Raw genomic sequence first — 19,094 nt, 5'->3', positions numbered from 1 at the left:
AACTGCTTCCCTTGAGGTGCAATACCATAATTTTCCATTTCTATAAGTATTAAAATTGCATCCCAAAGTCACAGCTGAGTCCATCACTGCCTCTTCTCTATATCCTTATAGACTGTTGAAGATCTTTAAACAAAGCGGAAGTTCCATTAAACAAAGCCATTTTCCAAACTTCTTTAATCCAAGCCTCGGAGAAAAAAAAGAGGGGGGGAAAAATCCAAAATCCAAATCCAAAATTCTCTCCATTAAAAGAAAAAAATAAACCCAAAGAAAAAATATGTCAAAGTTACAACCTTAAGCCAAGGGGTAACAATTTCCCTCTTCATTCAACGCTACAGGAAAGTGAAAGTTAAAAAGGAAAGTCAATCTCATCTATAAAAAGACGGCAAACCGCAGCCATTTTTTTTCCTCATTTCAACTTAACTTTAAAGAAGATGTTAATAAATTGAGTTAAAGTCTTAGATTACTCAAGTCCAGTTTCCCCTGGTCAGTTCCATCTGGTTATTATTTACTCACAGTTTTCTATAGTTCACAGAAGTGGAGGCAACGACTGGCTTTGTTCCCCCCAAAAAAGGGAACAAAGGCACTTGGGAGGCGGAGATTTCCCGGACTCTGGAGGAGTATCCAATTTCGCTCTCCCGAAATAAAGGGAGAGCTTTTGGGACTCTACTCCTATCCAGGAGTACTCACCTCGACCCCTTCTCCCGGGGCACAAGGTTCCAAGCCGCTGAACAGCTGCTGGCCACTGTTCATGCTGGCTCTGACGCCTTCCCAAGAGGATGGCTCCAAAAAGAGCCGCCATCGGCGCGTCGTCCCACCGGAAGTCCATTAAATGAAGTTTTTATGTAATTATTCCATATCTGTAAGAACGAATGTCCTGAGCCCCACATATGTGAAGGTAAGTTTGTTTTGCAGAAATGTTATGCAACAAGCCTAGAAAATTTTTTCCCAGACCGCAGTGCATTCCTGAAAATGTCACTTAAAAAAATTAATTCTACATGCTCAGCTATGTTAATACTTTTTTACTTGTGCCAGCAACCACTTGTTAAAAATAGACACCTTCCCAAGTTATCTTTTATGGGTGAAATGTAGCAAATCAACTGGCAAGTATGGCATACCCAAGTTATGTTAATTATTCACATGATATACTAAATTATAGAAATATTACATTATAAACTAAATAGTGACATGTACAGGCCTACAATGATGTCTAAACCTGGTTCACTTTCATACTATGACCAGGTTTACTTTCCTTAACCATAAGTTAGCTGAGCCCGAACTGGAAGGGGGTTTAGGCAAAGGTTAACTTCACCTAATCATCTTTGGACAAAGGGACGCAAATAGGACTGCTGTTCTCAAACATGCTTTCAACCACTATAAAATACAAGAGCCCATCCCCATCACATACACAGGATTAGCTGCTAAATATTTTTTCAAATGTAATTCTTCTTAAAATAAAACAAAAAAGGAAATTTCAGACAAGCATTACTGAGGTTGCTTGGGCATGATGTAATCAAAAGATGCAATGAAAGAATAGTATAGGGTCCATTTACCAACCTGGACATGTCTCTGTTTTAGCAATGTTTCATATCGATTAGATGTTAACAATGGAATTGTTGCACCCTGATTCTTGCATTCTGATCTTAATCGTTTATCCAGAAGTAAGCTGCACAAAAGTGAGAATATTAAATAAACTCTATAATAGGGGTTATCTTTTAATATCATTATGTCAATATTTCAAAATATCAGAGAAACAGAATAACAGAGATGGAAGGGACCATGGAGGTCTTTTAGTCCAATCCCCTGCTCAAGAAGGAGATCTTACACCATTTCAGAGAAATGGTTGTCTAATCTCTTCTTTAAAATCTCCAGTGATGGAGCATCCACAATTTCTGAAGGCAAGCCATTCCTCTGATTAATTGTTCTGTCAGAAAACTTCTCCTTATTTCTAGGTTGGTTCTCCCTTTCATAAGTTTCCATCCATTTGCTTCTTGCTCTGTCTTCAGATGCTTTGGGGAATAGGTTGACCCCCTCTTCTTTGTGTCAGCCCTTTAGATATTGGAAAGCTGCTATCATGTCACCCCAGTCCTTCTGTTCATTAAATTAGACATACCCAATTGTTGCAATTGTTCTTCCTATATTTTAGCCTCCAGTCCCCTGATCATCTTTGTTGCTCTTCTCTGTACTCTTTCTAGAATTTCAACATTTCTTTTAGATCATGGCAACCAAAACTGATGCAATATTCCAACTGTGGTCTTGATTCTATTCTTCTGCTAATGCAGCCTAGGAGTGCATTAACTTTTTTGGCAACTGCATCACACTGCTGGTTCATATTTAAATGATTGTCTACTAGGGAATTATTCAATATATGGCATATGTCCAATGTATGGCAATGTAAATAAATTTGCCCCACAGGATATTGTTGAACTACAATGTACGACGTCTTTTTTTTTATTGAAAATTTTATAACATTTTACAGTATAAATCCCTCCCTCAAACCCACCCTTCCGCCCCCCTCCCTCCCCCCCCACTTCCCAGAGCCAATCACAGGAATAATAATAAAATAATCATACTCTAAATAATTTTAAACAACTATAAAAATAATAAATCTATAACCTCCTTTAACTCTATCTGAAAACTGTTAAAATAACAAATCTGTAACCTCCTTTAACTCTCTTTTCAACAAATATATAATTAATAAACACGATAATAATAGTATCATATTAATAGTTAAAATTAAAAATAAATACTCTAAAATTCAATTAAGATTCAATTAAACGCAATAATATTAATATCATATTATGAAATAAAAAATAAAACTAAATCAATTAAGCAACAATAACATTCTGGACTTCACTAAAAAAAACAACACCCCTCTTTTAGACCCATATCCAATTAATAAACACACTAATAATAACATCATACTAACAATTAAAAATAATAATAAGTAAACTGTTATAACATTTAAACAACAATAATAGTCTAAAATTCATAATCTACTCTATTATTAATAAATTGCTCCCTAAACAAAATCAGTCAAGGAAGAGAAAGAAAAAAAAAACAACCACCATCCTTCCATAACCTTATTCCTTCTTCTTCTATAACATTCTGGACTTCACTAAAAAAAAACCCCACTCTTTTAGACCCATATCCAGTTATTAAGCACACTAATAATAAAATCATTAACAATTAAAAATAATAATAAGTAAACTGTTATAAACAACAATAATAGTCTAAAATTCATAATCTACTCTATTATCAACATAATAAATTGCTCCCTAAACAAAATCAATCAAAGAAGAGAAAAGAAAAAAAAAACATCCTTTCACAACCTTATTCATTCTTCTTGCAATTAGATTAAAAAACAAAAAAAAAATTCTTATTTCCAAAATTAATATCTCAATTCATACGTCCACATTTTTAAGTACTCTCTTTCTTGCATCTATAAGCTGCACGGGTCATTCTCTAAATTTTCTGATCGCCTCTAACTTGTTACTTAGTTTCATCTTGATCTTGTGATTTTGTCGCACTTGATAATACTATAACTCCTTCAACCACTTAATCTTCATAAGTTCCTTCCTTCCTGGTACCTTGTCAGACAAAAGGGCAGAATCTTTTCTTCTTCCAAATACTTTAAGTGATATTTTCTGCTTATAAAAAAGCTGAATGATTCCATTACGAATTGATTTTCTAGAAGAGTAAATAACAACATCTCTTGGAAGGTTTTTCTGTCTTGCAACCCATAAATTAATTCTATAATTTTTTTCCATTTCTCTCATAATATCTTCGGGCTGACAATTCAAAACCATAACCAAATCTGCTGCATCCTCTTCCTCCGATTTCTCTCGAGGATTTTCTCTTATTATCGAAGCATATTCCAATTCTTTATATTGTGACATAACGACCTCATTTTGAATTAAATCCACTTTTTCCTCCATTTCCAGTTCAAATTCCAAACTTTCAACATATTCCTCTACTTCCTCGTCCCATCCATCAACACATTCTTCATGACATGCTAAGCCTTGAGAGGCAAACAATAAATCTTTTCTCATCTCTGCATTTTTCTCTTCAAATTTCTTATCAGTAGGTTTCTCCATATCCATTCTGATCTGTCTTACAATGTCTTTGAATGCATCCTGTATCTCTTTCAATATAAATGCTGAAGTTAAGGGGGAAGGCAGAGGCATATCAAGTTTTAGTTGCTGTGATGTTAAAACAGTTGCAGAGGAGATCGTACTTTTCTGAGAAACAAAAAAATCCCACACGTTTAGAGGCCATTTTACTTTTCTCTTTCAAAAAATCTTATAAAAATCTTAAAAGAAAAAATCTAACAGTCTTATAAGAACCTCAAACAACAATGGAGGAGGAGTACTTGCACAAACAATCCAAAGTAGCTAAATCTGTTACAATAAAATAATCCAAGAGAAAGTTTCCAAAAAGTAAAAGTCTCATGTATTTCCAAAAAACGAAAGTCTCATAAGTTTCAATCAAACGAAAAGAAACGCCCTTCCGGAGCCATATTCCTTCTTCTTCAAATTAGAATAAATACAAAGAAGATTCCAGAGTTAAAGTCCCATTTCGAACAGTTTTCAAAAAATCCTGTTAGGCTCTGTCTGCATGATAAGTATACTCACAGTCATTAATTTCCTAAAACAGCAGAGATTAGATGCGCGTCTGGCTTCGTTCTATTGAACGAAGGAGCCCGAAGCACGGAGAAGTCCCCGACTCTGGGGGAGCTCACCTAGCCCTCACAGCTGGAAAAATGCGAAGGCTAAGGAGCTCTACCCCTATCGGGGAAGCTCACCCCCTCCCCTTTGCCCGGGGAGGGGGATTGAGCCGCGGAACAGCTGTTCCTGCGGCTCTAACGTGTCCTCGGGGCAGGCAGCCTCGAAGGGAAGCTGCCATCGGCGCCGCGATCCAACCGGAAGCTCAATGTACGACGTCTTTTATCATTAGTCATGCTGATTCAGACCCTGGGAAGGCAACCTTTAATGGAGTCACATACCTTCCTGCCATAACCTTGTAATATGCAAATATCTGATCTGCCAACTTGTAGACAAACTGATCAAAGCATAAGTTGACCTAAAGAAAATATGAAAGATTAGACACAGGTTCTTTACTCAATTGCATTTTCTTTTGATTATTTTAAAATGGAGGATGAAAAGGCAGCTTCCCCAGCAATTCAATCTGTACAATCTATCCTTGATTGGCATCCAACTGTAGGAAATGTTGTTCCATTTACATAATTAAGAAAATATCTATGACATTCAATTTGTTTGTGACATTAAACTATAAACATATGCACCTGGATATTCAAAATTTAGTACTAATCCATTTCTTCATATTTTTTTCACCTTCATTTCAATGTACTTCTTAAAATATTTTTCAGACAAGATGACATAGTCAACTAACTTACATCTCTGTTCTAACTGAGTTATTTTTCCTACTAATCTCTACATTTTGAACAACTTTATTTTCCTTCTGCCAATGTGTTAACCACTGATCAGGCTTAGTGGCTGAGTTTACATATTATGTTAGGCTGCAAAGTGATTGCCTGTTTTTGCCTTATCATTTTTTGAGAACTTATTACATCTAATTGTGGCTTATTCCACATATCATGATTAAACAAAACATACCCTATCAAAATGTGCAAGACTCTGTATGATTGTGCACCTACTGATTATCTTTGGAAATTATTTATTACTTCGGTCCATTATTCCTCAATAAAAATGAAATATTTCTCTGGGCTGTTCCTCTACTAATTTGAGCTGCAGATTGGAAGATCCTATCTGTCAGAATCCATTTATATTTCATTTCTATCTATCTCCTCTGATCTAAAACCAAATCTCACCGTCCCCTGGATTCTGCCATACTCCCAAGGGGGAGGGGGGATATTCCTGCAGGGTTATGACTTTCACTTCCTCTATTTGCTACAATGTAATCTTTTGTTTATTGTCTGCTGGGTCTGCTGCCCATTACAATGTAACAAATTGCCTCCTGTACTATGCATCTCTCTGAACTTTCTTCTCTCTAACCTGGCAGTTAGAAAAAAAAAAAGGGGGGGGGAAATACAAACATCCGAAATCTGGCTTATTTCTCCGGTCTCAAAAGGAGGTGTGAAGAGCTGTGGAACATCGTATTACAAACGGAGCCGGACTGATGTTGTCTTCCCTTTCCCACGATGGATTTAACACCTGGGGATTGGGCGGTCTGAACCGTCCAGATGAACTGTGGGGTGGGGTTTGCTTAGGGACCCTTTAAAGTATCGATCTGTAAAGAATCCCTCAGATCCTGTCTATTATGCCTGCTATCAAATACTCTTAATAAAAGTTCCTGTTGGAAGAAATTGTTTCCAAGAGTTCTGCTTTCTTAAGATGTGGGATTGCAAATACTATACTTTTCAACATCATTCATACAATTTCTTTTAACTTAACCTGTTTAAGTATTTATCTTCTATGTTAGTTATTGTTATTTGATGACTTACCTCTGCCTCAATTTCATCATAGAGAAATTGTTTCTTGAATTTGGTGAGTGCATAATGAGCACTGTCATTATACAGGTCCAAAGAATACAGAACATATCTAAACAAGAGAAAATACAGAGTCAGTGATCTGTAAAATATTCTTACTGCTTGTCTTAATATACCAAGCCACTGTTCAAGAACAAACCTGTTAAAACTTTAATGAGAAAAGTACAGCATTTACCTGCCCATTAGTTTGTATGCAAGCAGTCATAGAAAGTTGATGATATGTCATTTTGTACAAATTTCCCTGCATTTAAATAGTTTTATTTATTTTATTTATTAGATTTATCTGCTGCCTATTTTGTCTTAAAGAGCTCACTATGCTACTGGGAAACATATTTTACAAAACCTTTCTCTGGATCAAAAGTTTGACTATATATACCTAAGAATCTGTTTACATTCTTTTGTCCAACTGGAGTCCTTATAGATTCTTGGCACAAACTTAGGCTATGGGTGGGAAGTGGAAAGGAGAAGACCAAGGATGAAAATTAGGCAGCAACTCTGACCTTATTCCTCTTATCCATCCAGCAATAAAATGGTTGATTTCAGCAAAGGAATGAAAAGCATGAAAGGAAGAATCCAGGCAGATTTCACCAATTCAAAACAGATTACAAATGAAAAAGTGAAGCAAACTCAAAGGGCCCAACCCTCTTTCCTCTCTTCCTTATCTTAAAAGAGGGGCTCTATTCCACAATTCAAATAATTTTAAATTTTCCCATCTCATTTCTACTAACATTTAGTGATTCCAAGTCAATTACAAAACTAGAAGAGAAAGAACTTTATTAGCCTTACTCCATCATTGATGCTTCCTTGGTCTCCAAAATGTGGTCAGTTAGAATCCAAGGCATAGACATCTCAATGGGGAACTGGATTCTTCTGCCCATTGTGAGCTCCAGAAAGAATTCCCTGAACCACAGCTGGGACAAATCACAGCACTGCTGGAGGGTTTCTTATTGAAAAGGAAATTATACTGAATTAAATTTTATTGGAAACCAGTGAGAACAGTTACTTTAATAGTGCAATGTTATAGAAGCACAACTGCGAAAGAGATACTACAACAGCACATGAAGAAACTGAAACCACCATTTGGATGGAGTGCCTAAAAAGTTACTGTAAGCTGCTGCTAAGACAAATAGACACCAAAAATACAAATGGGTTTCTTACTGAAAACTTTGGCAGAGGAAGTATCATCAGTTTAGTAGTACAGATGTTCTAAATTATTCTTCTGATTTGTGCTAAATATTGGGAATGTCACATTTTCAGCCCTTGCAAAAGAAAATGGGAATTTCTTGCAACCATCATTAGTTTATTTTATCTGATTAGATTATTTATCTTACCACATTTATTTTTCTGCTACAATATGCACTGATCAGATGGATATTTAATGAACAATATTTGTGTATATGGGTAGAAGGAATAGTTAAGAACAAATAAATTGTTTTCAAAACACAATCAGAGATGCCAAAGATTCCTTCTGGACTGCCATAATAGAAGAATTTTCAGTAAGTTAGAACACTGATTCCCAAACTTTTTATTAAGAGACTCTTAAGAGTATTTCCTGGTCTCTAATATAAATGGTATACAGTAGAATTTTAAAGTACATAATAAGGTAACCTAAAAAAAAGGTAACAGAGGTAAGAAACAAAAAAAGGTAACCAATAATGCTAATGGCAGACTCACTCCAAAAACTCCAGAGAATCTCAATTTAATGCTTGGGAATCAGTGACCTATCAACCAGTACTGTTTCTGAAGGGCACTGAAATATAAATTCTCCCCCATTCAAAGCCAATATATTCAACCACATCATGTATTGAAAAGACAATGCTGTATGATACGATTTGACTAGACACATGTCAGTAGGTAAATCCACTTGAACAACATGCTTCCGATTAAAGCCAATAATCTTGAAAACGGTGGCCAAACAAGGCAAGATACTTCTCTCCTTAGAAAAAGAAGGGAAAACAAACAAACTAGGCAAACATTTTTGCTATTTTCACAGGATCAATATTAAGGTCTCTTATTTGGCAACTATTTATGAACAACAAAATCATTCCAACTAGAAAAATCTATCAAGTATATCGGTTTAAGCCTAGGGTTGTATGTAATACAGCTAGTCCTCGACTTACAACAATTTGTTTGGTGACCGTTCAAAGTTACAACGGCACTGAAAAATATGATTTATGGCTGTTTTTCACAGTTATGACCTTTTCAGCATCCCCATGATCATATGATCAAAATTCAGATGTTGGGCAACTGGTTCATATTTATGATCATTGCTGTGTCCCAAGGTCATGTGATCACCTTTTTGCTACCTTCTGACAAGCAAAATCAATGGGGAAGTCAGATTCACTTAACAACTAGGTTACTAACTTAACAAGTGCAGTGATTCACTTAACAACTGTGGCAAGGAAGGTAAAATGGAGCAAAGCTCACTTAACAAATGTCTCACTTAGTAACAGAAATTTGGGGCTCAATTGTGGTTGCAAGTCGCAGATGACCTGTATCCTCAAATGTGAAAGACTTAACAAAAGTCCTAGTGGACCAGACATAGGATCCACATAATATTAGGTTATGTTTGCCACCTTGAGTTATTTCTAAAAATAATAAAGGCAGGATTTAAAATAAATAATCCAGCATCCTGTTTTTCTCAACAGCAAGAAAAAACATGAGAAGCAGCTTTATTTAATAGTTTAAATAAGAGTAAGTTTTAATAAATCAGAAACATTTTCCCAGGTTGTGTTAGAAGTATTAGGACATGCTAAAGCTGAACACTGATCATCTATGTATCTTACCACTGAAATTTATCAAGTGAGTGTAGAAGAAAGACTCTCGATGGAATTTTTCAATGTCCAATATGGTGGGCCCCTCAAGGCTACTTCTCAAGGTTTTCTTGGAACCACTTTTGTCAGCAATGAGAGACTCTAACATGGTTCTCACCATGTAAAGCTGCATTATTAAAACAGAACATTCATGATGGAGGAAAAACATACATGGCACATTAGTTGAGCTTTACTTAATCTGCCAAAAGGAAGATTACTTCAATTTGCAACCTGATAAGAAAAGTAAAAAATAATTAACCTGAAGGTAACTAAAAAGGGGGAAAGCACTACAATTTGCAGTGGAACAGTTCATGGCATGACATTATTTAAAAATAATAAGTAATGCCTTACCACCAAAGTTTAAAAGAGTGGGATAGATGTAGGACTGTCTCAGAAACTTGTTTATCACATGCAATAACTTTTCCATTCCCAGAGATCTGAGCTGCTTCAACAGCTCTGCATAGTTTAAGGACTCTGTCATGGAACGAACCAGGAAGAGCTAACAGAAAAGGAAAAGGCAAAAGAGGAGAAGAGAGACTCTGTTAATAAACACACAAGGGTAACTAGAGAAAAGGAGAAAGCACAAAATCAGACAAATGTACAGTATATTAGTTTGTTAAAACATGAATAGCAAGACAATGAAGAATACAGAACCCTTTGACCAACAAGAAGGTAAGAAGTTTTATTTATTCAGCTTACTCATTTTGTTATAGCACATAAAAAGTTCTTAATTCTGTTAAAGAAGCTTGTGCCAATCAAATTCAAAGATAATTTATTTTCTTATTACAAAGATTTCTAGTTCCAACACAGCAATATATTAATGGGAAAGAACTGAAGATGCTGCAACTAACACAAAAACTACAAGCACAATTATTTCACAACTGATTGATTGGAATCATTTTTATTTTTCTAAATAAATAGGTAGTTAGATAGAGAACTGTGAAAGAAAAGTAAAAGACAGTAAAAAAAAGTTCAAGAAAAGGAAACTGATGACAGGTAACCTGTCCTGGTAAATTCTATTGAGGGTGCCACAAACATCAGTGGAACTGGACATGTAGCATACTCAAGAGGAAGTTCCCAAGCAAGAAATTTTTTAGTCTATACACAATGGCTATGGAATTCAGCATCTGTTCATTTATGGTTAGCACCAAATCTTGTACGAGTTTGACATGAGCTTAATACATAATAATTAGAAGACTATAATTAATTGGTACTTTTTATTTTTCTGTTCTAGCCAGGTAAGCCAGAGCTTTAAAGGTTTAACTTTACAGGATATATTCAGAGTTCTAAGTGGGAAAAAACATATTCTTCTCCTTCACTCAATATAGCAACCGATTGAAAAGCCCATCAAAAAGTTAAAATTTAAGTGGAAAATAGGCAATGATGTCTTTCAGGAGAAAAATCTTTACCATACCAAAAATCTAAAACCCCACATTTGTATGTAAACAAGGAATTACTTGCACTGAATAAAACAGCAGCAGAAAAAAACATAATCAGCATAAAAAAATAACAAAATAGAATCCCTGCATGAAATTGCCTAATCCGGATGACATTTTATATAGGTTTATTTCACAGTAATTTCGGTTGTTGGTCAGTGATACCCAGGCAAGAATTAGTAGAGGGAATTACCTGAGTACTGGAGGGACCTACAGCACGCCTTGGAACTTTAACATCAAAGCCACTTTTGGGGTCTTTCTCTCCCCTTAGTGCAGGGTCATTAAATGGTTCATGCCCAGCTTCCCAGTCACACACAGTCTTTCTGATAGCCTGTAGGACACTAAGCATAGTTCAAGAGGATGTATGAGCATCAGCTAGTCCTTAAGAACAATAAGCAACTTGATATATGTTTCCTAAAGTTATTATAGGCTAATAGTTGTGATATTAAAATACATTACCAACTGATAATGCTATTATTTTATAAATCATAGTCTGGAAGTATGCAAATTTTAAACTATGAGAAAAAAAATTTCTTGCCACAATAAACACAAACACAACTAAAGCCTCCCTCATATGTAACATATGTGATGTTGGTAGGTGAGGACCAATCCCCAACATCTACAACTAGGAAAACCAATTCATTTAGATCTTCAAATTATGTGATTAAACATAGGATGAAAGTACATGAGATTTCTAGCTGACATAAGAAGTCTATTTATATATATTTGGGCTGGGCAAAACATATGAGCGTGTACTAGGCAGTTCTGGGATCTAGGCATAGACCAACCATTGTTTGGTTGTGGACCTATTGCTACTCTCAAGAAAGCTAACAGATTAGAGGCAAGTGGGGAAAATTAATTTTCAGTGTTCTTTTCAAGCATGTATTTTACCAAAGGCTAGTGTTATAAAAACATAACTTCCAATTTCTTTTTCAATTTTTGATAAATATCAGACCTATCTTGGATTACGGGTAGTCCTCAACTTACAACAGTTCATTTGGTGACAATTCAAAGTTACAATGGCATTGAAAAATGTGACTTATGACCATTTTTCCAGTTACAACCTTTGCAGCATCCCCATGATCATGTGATCAAAATTCAGGTGCTTGGCAACTGGTTCATATTTATGACCATTGCTGTAGCCCAGGGTCATTTTTGCAACCTTCTGAAAAGCAAAGTCAATGGGAAAGCCAGATTCATTTAACAACTGTGTCACTAAATTAACAACTGCAGGGATTCACTTAACAACTGTGGCAAGAAAGGTTGTAAAATGGGGCAAAACTCACTTAACAAATGTTATCAACAGAAATTTTGGGCTCAATTGTGGTCGTAAGTCGAGGACTGTATTGCCAGTATATAGTATATTGCCATCCAATATTGCTGATTGGTCCTGTCAATTGCAAAAGGCCACACTGCTTGGATCCACACATATACTACACAAATATATTTCAACATTCTAGGTTCTTGGGAAGATCTCAATGTGCATGAATGCCAACATTAGCTGAACAACTGGCACTTGTGATTTCACATTGTTGTGTAGATAATAATAAAAATGTTCCTGAATATTCACATTGATAAATGCTTGAAAGAAAAATATAATGGCATGAGATAGTGTCAGTTACTACCTTTGGATGACATTCTTCTTCTTTTTGATGGCTTGTCTTAATGGTTCTCTAAGTGTGATTTGGGCAAAGTCTTGGAGAGCAGCATAGATTGTATGACGAATGGCATGATTGAAGACGCTTTCCATCCTCCCCATCAACACCTGTAATCCTTTAATCATTGCAATAACCTGCATGGGGGGAGGGATGTTAGTTTTGTCTAATGAGGCAAATTTATAGGAGGACAAGCTAGAGACTTTGCAGAACTCATCTGCACTCTCTTACCTCTACAAGAGCAAATTTTTCTTCGCTTGTATAATTATAGCGAGTTGCTCTTTCATACTCCTCAGCATTGTCAGGGCAATCTTTGTTAGAATATTTGTCTGTCGGATGTACTAACTTCCACGAATACTGAAATCAACAAAGAAAATGAGAATGACACAGAACTGAGCAAAAGTAACTGAAATAAACTAAAACTTCCTATTCACTATTGAATCACAATAAATACAGACTTGTACCTCTAAACTAGCAGTTGAAGTGGGGCTGCATTCAACCTATTCTACTTAAAAGAATAACCCTGTAAACTGCCCCCCCCAAATAAGCCAACCAGGAAAGAAACTCATATATATGCACTGCTACGTTTATCTAGGCTCTATTGAATTGCCTTGATATAACTTTCAATCTAGATGAAGTATCCATCTCAATCTAGGCCAAGGTTTTTCAACCGGTGGTACACGTACTACCGGTGGTACTTTAGCACCTGGCAGGTGGTATGAGACCACTAGCCAAGTGTAGTGGGGGAAGGAATGAGCTAAAGCAGCACCGCACAGGCCTGGAGGAGATCAGCTGGAGCTGCAGGGCTTGGCAGAAGCCCCAGGATCTATGCGTGCGGCTACATGCTGATTGGAGCTTCCGGTGCACCCAAAAGAGAAAAGAAGGAGGACGGCGGAGAGAGGAGAAGCTATAAAAGGAGCAGATTTTGGAAGCACAGGGAGAGAGAAAAAAAACACACGGGGAAAGAAAGAGAAGAGGCTTTTGTTAGCAAAGTGGCAAGAAGAGAGAGCGAGAGACCTTTGCAAGTGAAGAGTGAGTGAGTGAGAGAGCAAGCAAGACGCTTTTGCAAGCGAAGTGTGAGTGAGTAAGGCCTTTGCGAGCAAAGTGTAAGTGAGTGAGTGAGTGAAAGAGCGAGTGAGAGGCTTTTGTGAGCAAGGTGTGAGTTGAGTGAGAGCGAGCAAGGGGCTTTTGCGAGCAAAGTGAGTGAGAGCGCGAGCAAGGGGCTTTTGCGAGCAAAGGGCGAGTGAGTGAGTGAAAGAGCGAGCAAGGGGCTTTTGTGAGCAAAGTGTAAGTGAGAGAGCGAGCGAGGGGCTTCTGCGAGCAAAGTGAGAGTCAGTGAAAGAGCAAGAGAAGGGCTTTTGCGAGCGAAGGGTAAGAGAAAAAGGGAAAAGTGAGGGTGAAAGGGAAAAAGAAAAGGCACTGACTTCTGACTTCCTCTGTTGCAGTAGAAGGAAGCATTAAAATTGAACCTCAACTATTTACTTTTCCATATTATAAACTAGCCATTTCTATAACAACAAATGAATCTAACCAGTAAAGCCCAAAATCCCCCACCCTTTTTTTAGTCATCAAGTTTTTGACACCTTGCTAAGCACTGGTAGTACTTGAATATTGACATGTCCTAAAAGTGGTACAATCTGTGAAAAGGTTGAAAAGCCCTGATCTAGGCAACTAATTGCACCATAAGACCAGCTGCAAATATTTAAATCCAAACTGATTCGTTAAAATGTAACAGCATTATACAGGATACCAGAATCAAATATAATACACCAAAATAATATTCATATTTGTATCACGGTACATTTAAAAAGGCAGTTATTAATTTTCTTATATTTTAAGTACCAATGCTATAAAATCACTCAAACTAATTCCTATCATTAAGAAAAAAACTCCTATAATTTGTTGTGAACTAAAAGTGAAGTTATACTGATGGATGTTACGGAATTTATACCCTTTCTCAGGGTTAAAACATGAAGTTCTATATAAACTTCTTTTGTCATTACCTCTTGTTCTGTTTCAGAAATCCCAACTTTACAAGACTATCAAAGGAACTTCTGTTAACAGATATGTTATAAGCAATATTTATTCCATGGATGCTCTCCAGAAATTTATGAAAATATCCTATATTATGAATAATAGGCTATATATTAAATGAAGTACTCATATCACATACAAGGTGGACAACTTTTTGAGATAGGTGCTATAGTTTCAGTTTTTAAATTTGGGGGAGGGGGCTCCAGGGCCTAAAAGGGCATGGCTGGTGTCGAAGTGAGTCCCTGACATAAGCAGTCACAAATTTGTAATCTGTATCTAAATTATTATGTATGGGAGAAATGAGTTATTTTACACAGAATAGTCATTGGAAGTCTAACACATTTATTTTAAATTGTACAAGAAATTAAACATTGAAAAAGCAGTTACCCTACAAAGAAAGCCACCATTTTGCCACTGAATTAGCAGAGCCTGATCTTAGGCTGCCAAAGTAGACTGGTTTTTTTGTTTTAGTATCCTGCAGGTGTCCTATGCTGACACAGAAGGCGTGGCTCTAAAATACTACTTTTGAAACCGGATTGTATCATAGTACAAGACTATTTATATGTGTATTCAAAAGTCTATAATAACAATGAAGGTGATTGATCAAATATGTGGGCCTGGCCTAGAAATCTGCAAGGTTATTATATTGTATGAGTTGTCTGCTAGAAAGAATAACTGATAATTATTCCTTCTAGCAAAGGGCACATACAATAACTTTACAGATTTCCAGGCCAGACCCACATATTTGTCACCAGTTGTGTTGTGGATGGGCACAACACAACTACTATTTGTGCTATATTCTCATGTGACTATGATGAAAAAAACGTGGGTCCCCCAAATCATGTTGAGTTGACTGGTGAAAATATTGCTTCACAATTCACCAATGTAATATATGGCCATAATAGCTATGATAACTTTAGATCTGCTGAAGATATGACTATCCATCATATGATTCTTAATTCAGTTACATTGTTCTGGAAATAACCATTAAGATTTTATTACTAAAATGCAATCTAAGATTACAATTATATAATGTTTTTCCTTAATTTCTCCTTTAAAAATTCCTACTATCTATTTTTCCACATACCACTTCCATAACATGTGCACTCCACTGTGATAGAAGTTGAAGACCCTGAAGAGAAAGATCAAAAAGTTTCCGATACTCAGCGTCTGTTTTCTGAACTTCTTGACGTCCTGATCCAGTCACCACCTACAATGGAAGCATGACTGTTAAATGATTTTATATAAAATGAAAGCCAGATTTAAATGCACAGAACATGTATACAAAGAATCTTTTTATTAAGTGAGAATTTGTAATGGTCCAATATTATCTTTATTCATTTGATACCCTCAAAATATGTTGCTTTACAAAAGTAATGTCCAACATTTAAAAGATCTGGTCTAGTTAGATAAGCCATTTGGAAATGAAATTATTCTGTTCCATAGCAGTCTATATTCTTGCAAGGTTTCTTCATGTAAAGAGCATGCATGTCAACATGGTACACGACAATATATTAATTTATAACTAGGATGCATTTATATCATTACTTCTTCCTACAAAGTTATTTTGATCTAGAATCCTTATGACTTGGTAAGAGGGTGAGGTAGAATATATAGTATAGTTAGAAAACCAGGTTCAAAAATCTTTTGCTGGTGGTTTCAGTTACATTTCAGGATCCAATGGAAACACCAAAAGCACATTTGGGAACTGAATCCAACAATCCTCAAAAAATCTCATTGATGGACATCATGTTGTTGTTTATGCCAGGGGTCCCCAACCTATGAGCTGCGGCCCACTACCAGGCTGCAGCCTCTTGGCCAGTGGGCTGCGGAAATGGCTGGCCAGTGCGTGCACGTATGCGTGCACACTCCCCCCACTCGCACTAGCACCCATGGCCTCATTTGTGCATGCATGCAGGCATGAATGGGGCCACTAGTGCAGGGCGGGTGTGCGCGGTCCATTTGCGCATGCGCAAATGCGGTGCTACTGCCACACTGGTATGCGCGGCCCCATTTGCGTGCATTCATACACCAATTTGGAAGCTGCTCTCCTTCCCTCCGAGCAGCGAGCCTGGAAAGGTTGGAAACCTCTAGTTTATGTAATTAACAAATCTCTGTCTAGATTTTAAGAAAAACCCATCTTCAAAAAGAAGCATTTGTTATAAAACAGGAATTCAGAAAACTGAATTCATAAACAGGACTGTACTTCATTCCCAGAGTAAACTTTTTATTAACATAGAATAGGAATAAGTTTAAACGGTCTCTATAAGGAACAGTTATATATTAAATCTCTAGTGTCTCTTGATTGAAGCATGCAAAATAATTGATCATAATATAAAATTATCTGTTTAAAATGTGCTCTCCGCTAATCATCATACCTCACTATTGCTGTAACGAGCCAGTTCTGAAATAAAACGCATGTGATCATCTCTTATCTGGATCATTTGCTCACAGATGTTGTATTGGGGACTACTGCCAGAAGAAGTACATGTCCATCTGCAAGAGAAAAACAAAATGTGAAATGATCACATTAATGAGAAGGAGGAAACTTCCAATTAATAATTATTTCAAAACATTTTGAAACTACTTTTGCAGGAACTAAATGATGTACAACTATCCCCATTTAAAAATAATATAATTTAAAACATAAAGTAATATAGCAATCCTAAAAACTAATACAATTTTAAAGGCTATATTAAGGAGATGCAACTTAATCAGACTCAATGTTTTAGGAATGTACAGGAAAAGCAACGTGAAACAGATTGCTCCTGAAGATCTTCATGTTCAAGCACATCTACTCCCTCAGACACAGGCAGGACAAGAAGCAACGGATGGAAACTAATCAAGGAGAGAAGCAACCTAGAACTAAAGAGAAACTTCCTGACAGTTAGAACAATTAACCAGTGGAACAACTTGCTTCCAGAAGTGGTGAATGCTCCAACACTGGAAGCTTTTAAGAAGAGTCTGGACAGCCATTTGTCTGAAATGGTATAGGGTTTCCTGCCTGAGCAGGGGGTTGGACTAGATCAGGGCTTTTCAACCAGTGGTATGGGTACCACCTGTGGTACATTGGCACCTGGCAGGTGGTACGTGACCATCCTAGAAAAGTGATAGTGGGGGAGGGGAATGAGCTGAACCGGTGGCAGCACCGCACAAGCCTGAGCGAGAGATGGCTGGAGCTGCAGGGCTGTCAGGGCTCAGCGGAAGCACCAGGATCGGCGCTTCTTTGGGGCTGTCAGGGCTCAGTGGATGCGCCAGGCTCCAGCTGGAGCTCAGCACTGATCCTGGCACTTCTCCTGAGCCCAGAAGAACCCCCATCAGCTGGAATGTTGCAGCATCTCCAGGGTCTTGTGATTTACAATCAGATGCTTGGCAACTGATTCATATTTATGACGGTCGAAGTGTCCCAGGGTCATGTGAAGTGACCAAAACCTGCTGCAACCACCCAGCAGACAGGGGGAATAAAAACCAAACACCCCCCACCCCACTCCTGCTGCCAATCCTCAACAAAAATGCTCACAACAATGAAAACCTCTGACAGGAGTAAGAGCGTCGCCGGGCAGGCAGGCAGGTGTCTTGCTCAGCTGTGGCTTGGGGGGCATTTTTCTCAGTGCCATTGTAACTTCGAACAGTCATTAAGTGAACTGTTGTAAATCGAGGACTACCTGTACTTTATCACTTTTTTCCCTTTTTTTTTTTGGTCATCAAGTTTTTGACACCTTGGTAGGCGACTGGTGGTACTCGTATGTTGCCATATCCTAAAAGTGGTACCATGGGTGAACAGGTTGAAAAGCCCTTGGCATTTTGTCTACCTATCGAGTCCTTACCAAGGACCTGGGATAGGCAGACGTGGATGTTTGATGGTATTATAGATATCGTCGCAGGATGGAAGCAGTTCCTAGTAAGGCCACCTTTTGCAATTGACTAATGGCGAATTTGTCAATGCCAATGGTGTTCAAGTGGTGCTCCAGTTGTCTTGGGATTGCACCCAAGGTGCCTATTACTACTGGTACTACCCTTGCTTGCTTTTGCCACAGTCTTTCTATTTCTATTTGTACGTCTTTGTATTTTGTTATCTTCTCCAGTTCTTTCTCATCTATTCTGCTGTCTCCAGGCACTGCCACGTCCACTATGCAGGCTTTTTTGTCTTTCTTATCGACAATTGTTAAGTCCGGGGTGTTATGTTGCAGGTGCTTGTCTGTTTGAATTCTGAAGTCCCAGAGCAGTTTAATGTTATCATTTTCTATGACTTTCTCTATTTTATGATCCCACCAGTTTTTGCTTACAGGCAAATGATATTTCTTGCAGATCTTCCAATGCACCATTGTTGCTACTTTGTCATGCCGCTGCTTGTAGTCAGTCTGTGCGATCTTCTTGCAGCAGCTTACCAGGTGGTCCACTGTTTCTTCAGCTTCTTTGCATAGGCGGCATTTACTGTCTGTTGCTGTCTTCTCAATTTTGACTTTATATGCATTTGTCCTTAAGGCTTGGTCTTGTGCAGCCAGAATTAGTCCCTTGGTCTCTTTCTTCAATTTTCCTGCTCTTAGCCATTGCCAGGTCTTGTTATTATCTGCTTTCCCAGCTATTTTTTTAATGTACTGGCCATGTAGTGCTTTGTCTTCCCATGCCT

At 37.3% G+C, this 19,094-nt stretch overlaps 1 protein-coding gene across 2 annotated transcripts in view; it reads right to left on the bottom strand.

The window, feature by feature from the left end:
- CYFIP1 (cytoplasmic FMR1 interacting protein 1) overlaps positions 1-19,094 on the bottom strand; it is a 76,337-nt gene that overhangs the window by 16,014 nt on the left and 41,229 nt on the right. Inside the window, exons 11-20 of one of the 2 annotated variants that reach the window (XM_015812286.1) lie at positions 16,843-16,960; positions 15,552-15,674; positions 12,662-12,787; positions 12,401-12,567; positions 10,969-11,116; positions 9,691-9,838; positions 7,313-7,469; positions 6,482-6,578; positions 5,003-5,079; positions 1,555-1,663 (exon numbers count right to left, since the gene is read on the bottom strand). In XM_015812286.1, the coding sequence (XP_015667772.1) occupies positions 1,555-1,663; positions 5,003-5,079; positions 6,482-6,578; positions 7,313-7,469; positions 9,691-9,838; positions 10,969-11,116; positions 12,401-12,567; positions 12,662-12,787; positions 15,552-15,674; positions 16,843-16,960 (1,270 nt within the window). Of the gene's footprint in view, positions 1-1,554; positions 1,664-5,002; positions 5,080-6,481; positions 6,579-7,312; positions 7,470-9,312; positions 9,467-9,690; positions 9,839-10,968; positions 11,117-12,400; positions 12,568-12,661; positions 12,788-15,551; positions 15,675-16,842; positions 16,961-19,094 lie in introns of both variants that reach the window. The other variant, XM_015812285.1, reaches the window with a different exon arrangement.

This window comes from Protobothrops mucrosquamatus, unplaced genomic scaffold (genome assembly GCF_001527695.2).
Source record: "Protobothrops mucrosquamatus isolate PMUCROS unplaced genomic scaffold, P.Mucros_1.0 scaffold77, whole genome shotgun sequence".
NCBI classification, from domain to species: Eukaryota; Metazoa; Chordata; class Lepidosauria; order Squamata; family Viperidae; genus Protobothrops; species Protobothrops mucrosquamatus.
Note: the sequence above shows the minus strand (reverse complement) of the source record. Positions and strands in the feature narration are given on the sequence as shown.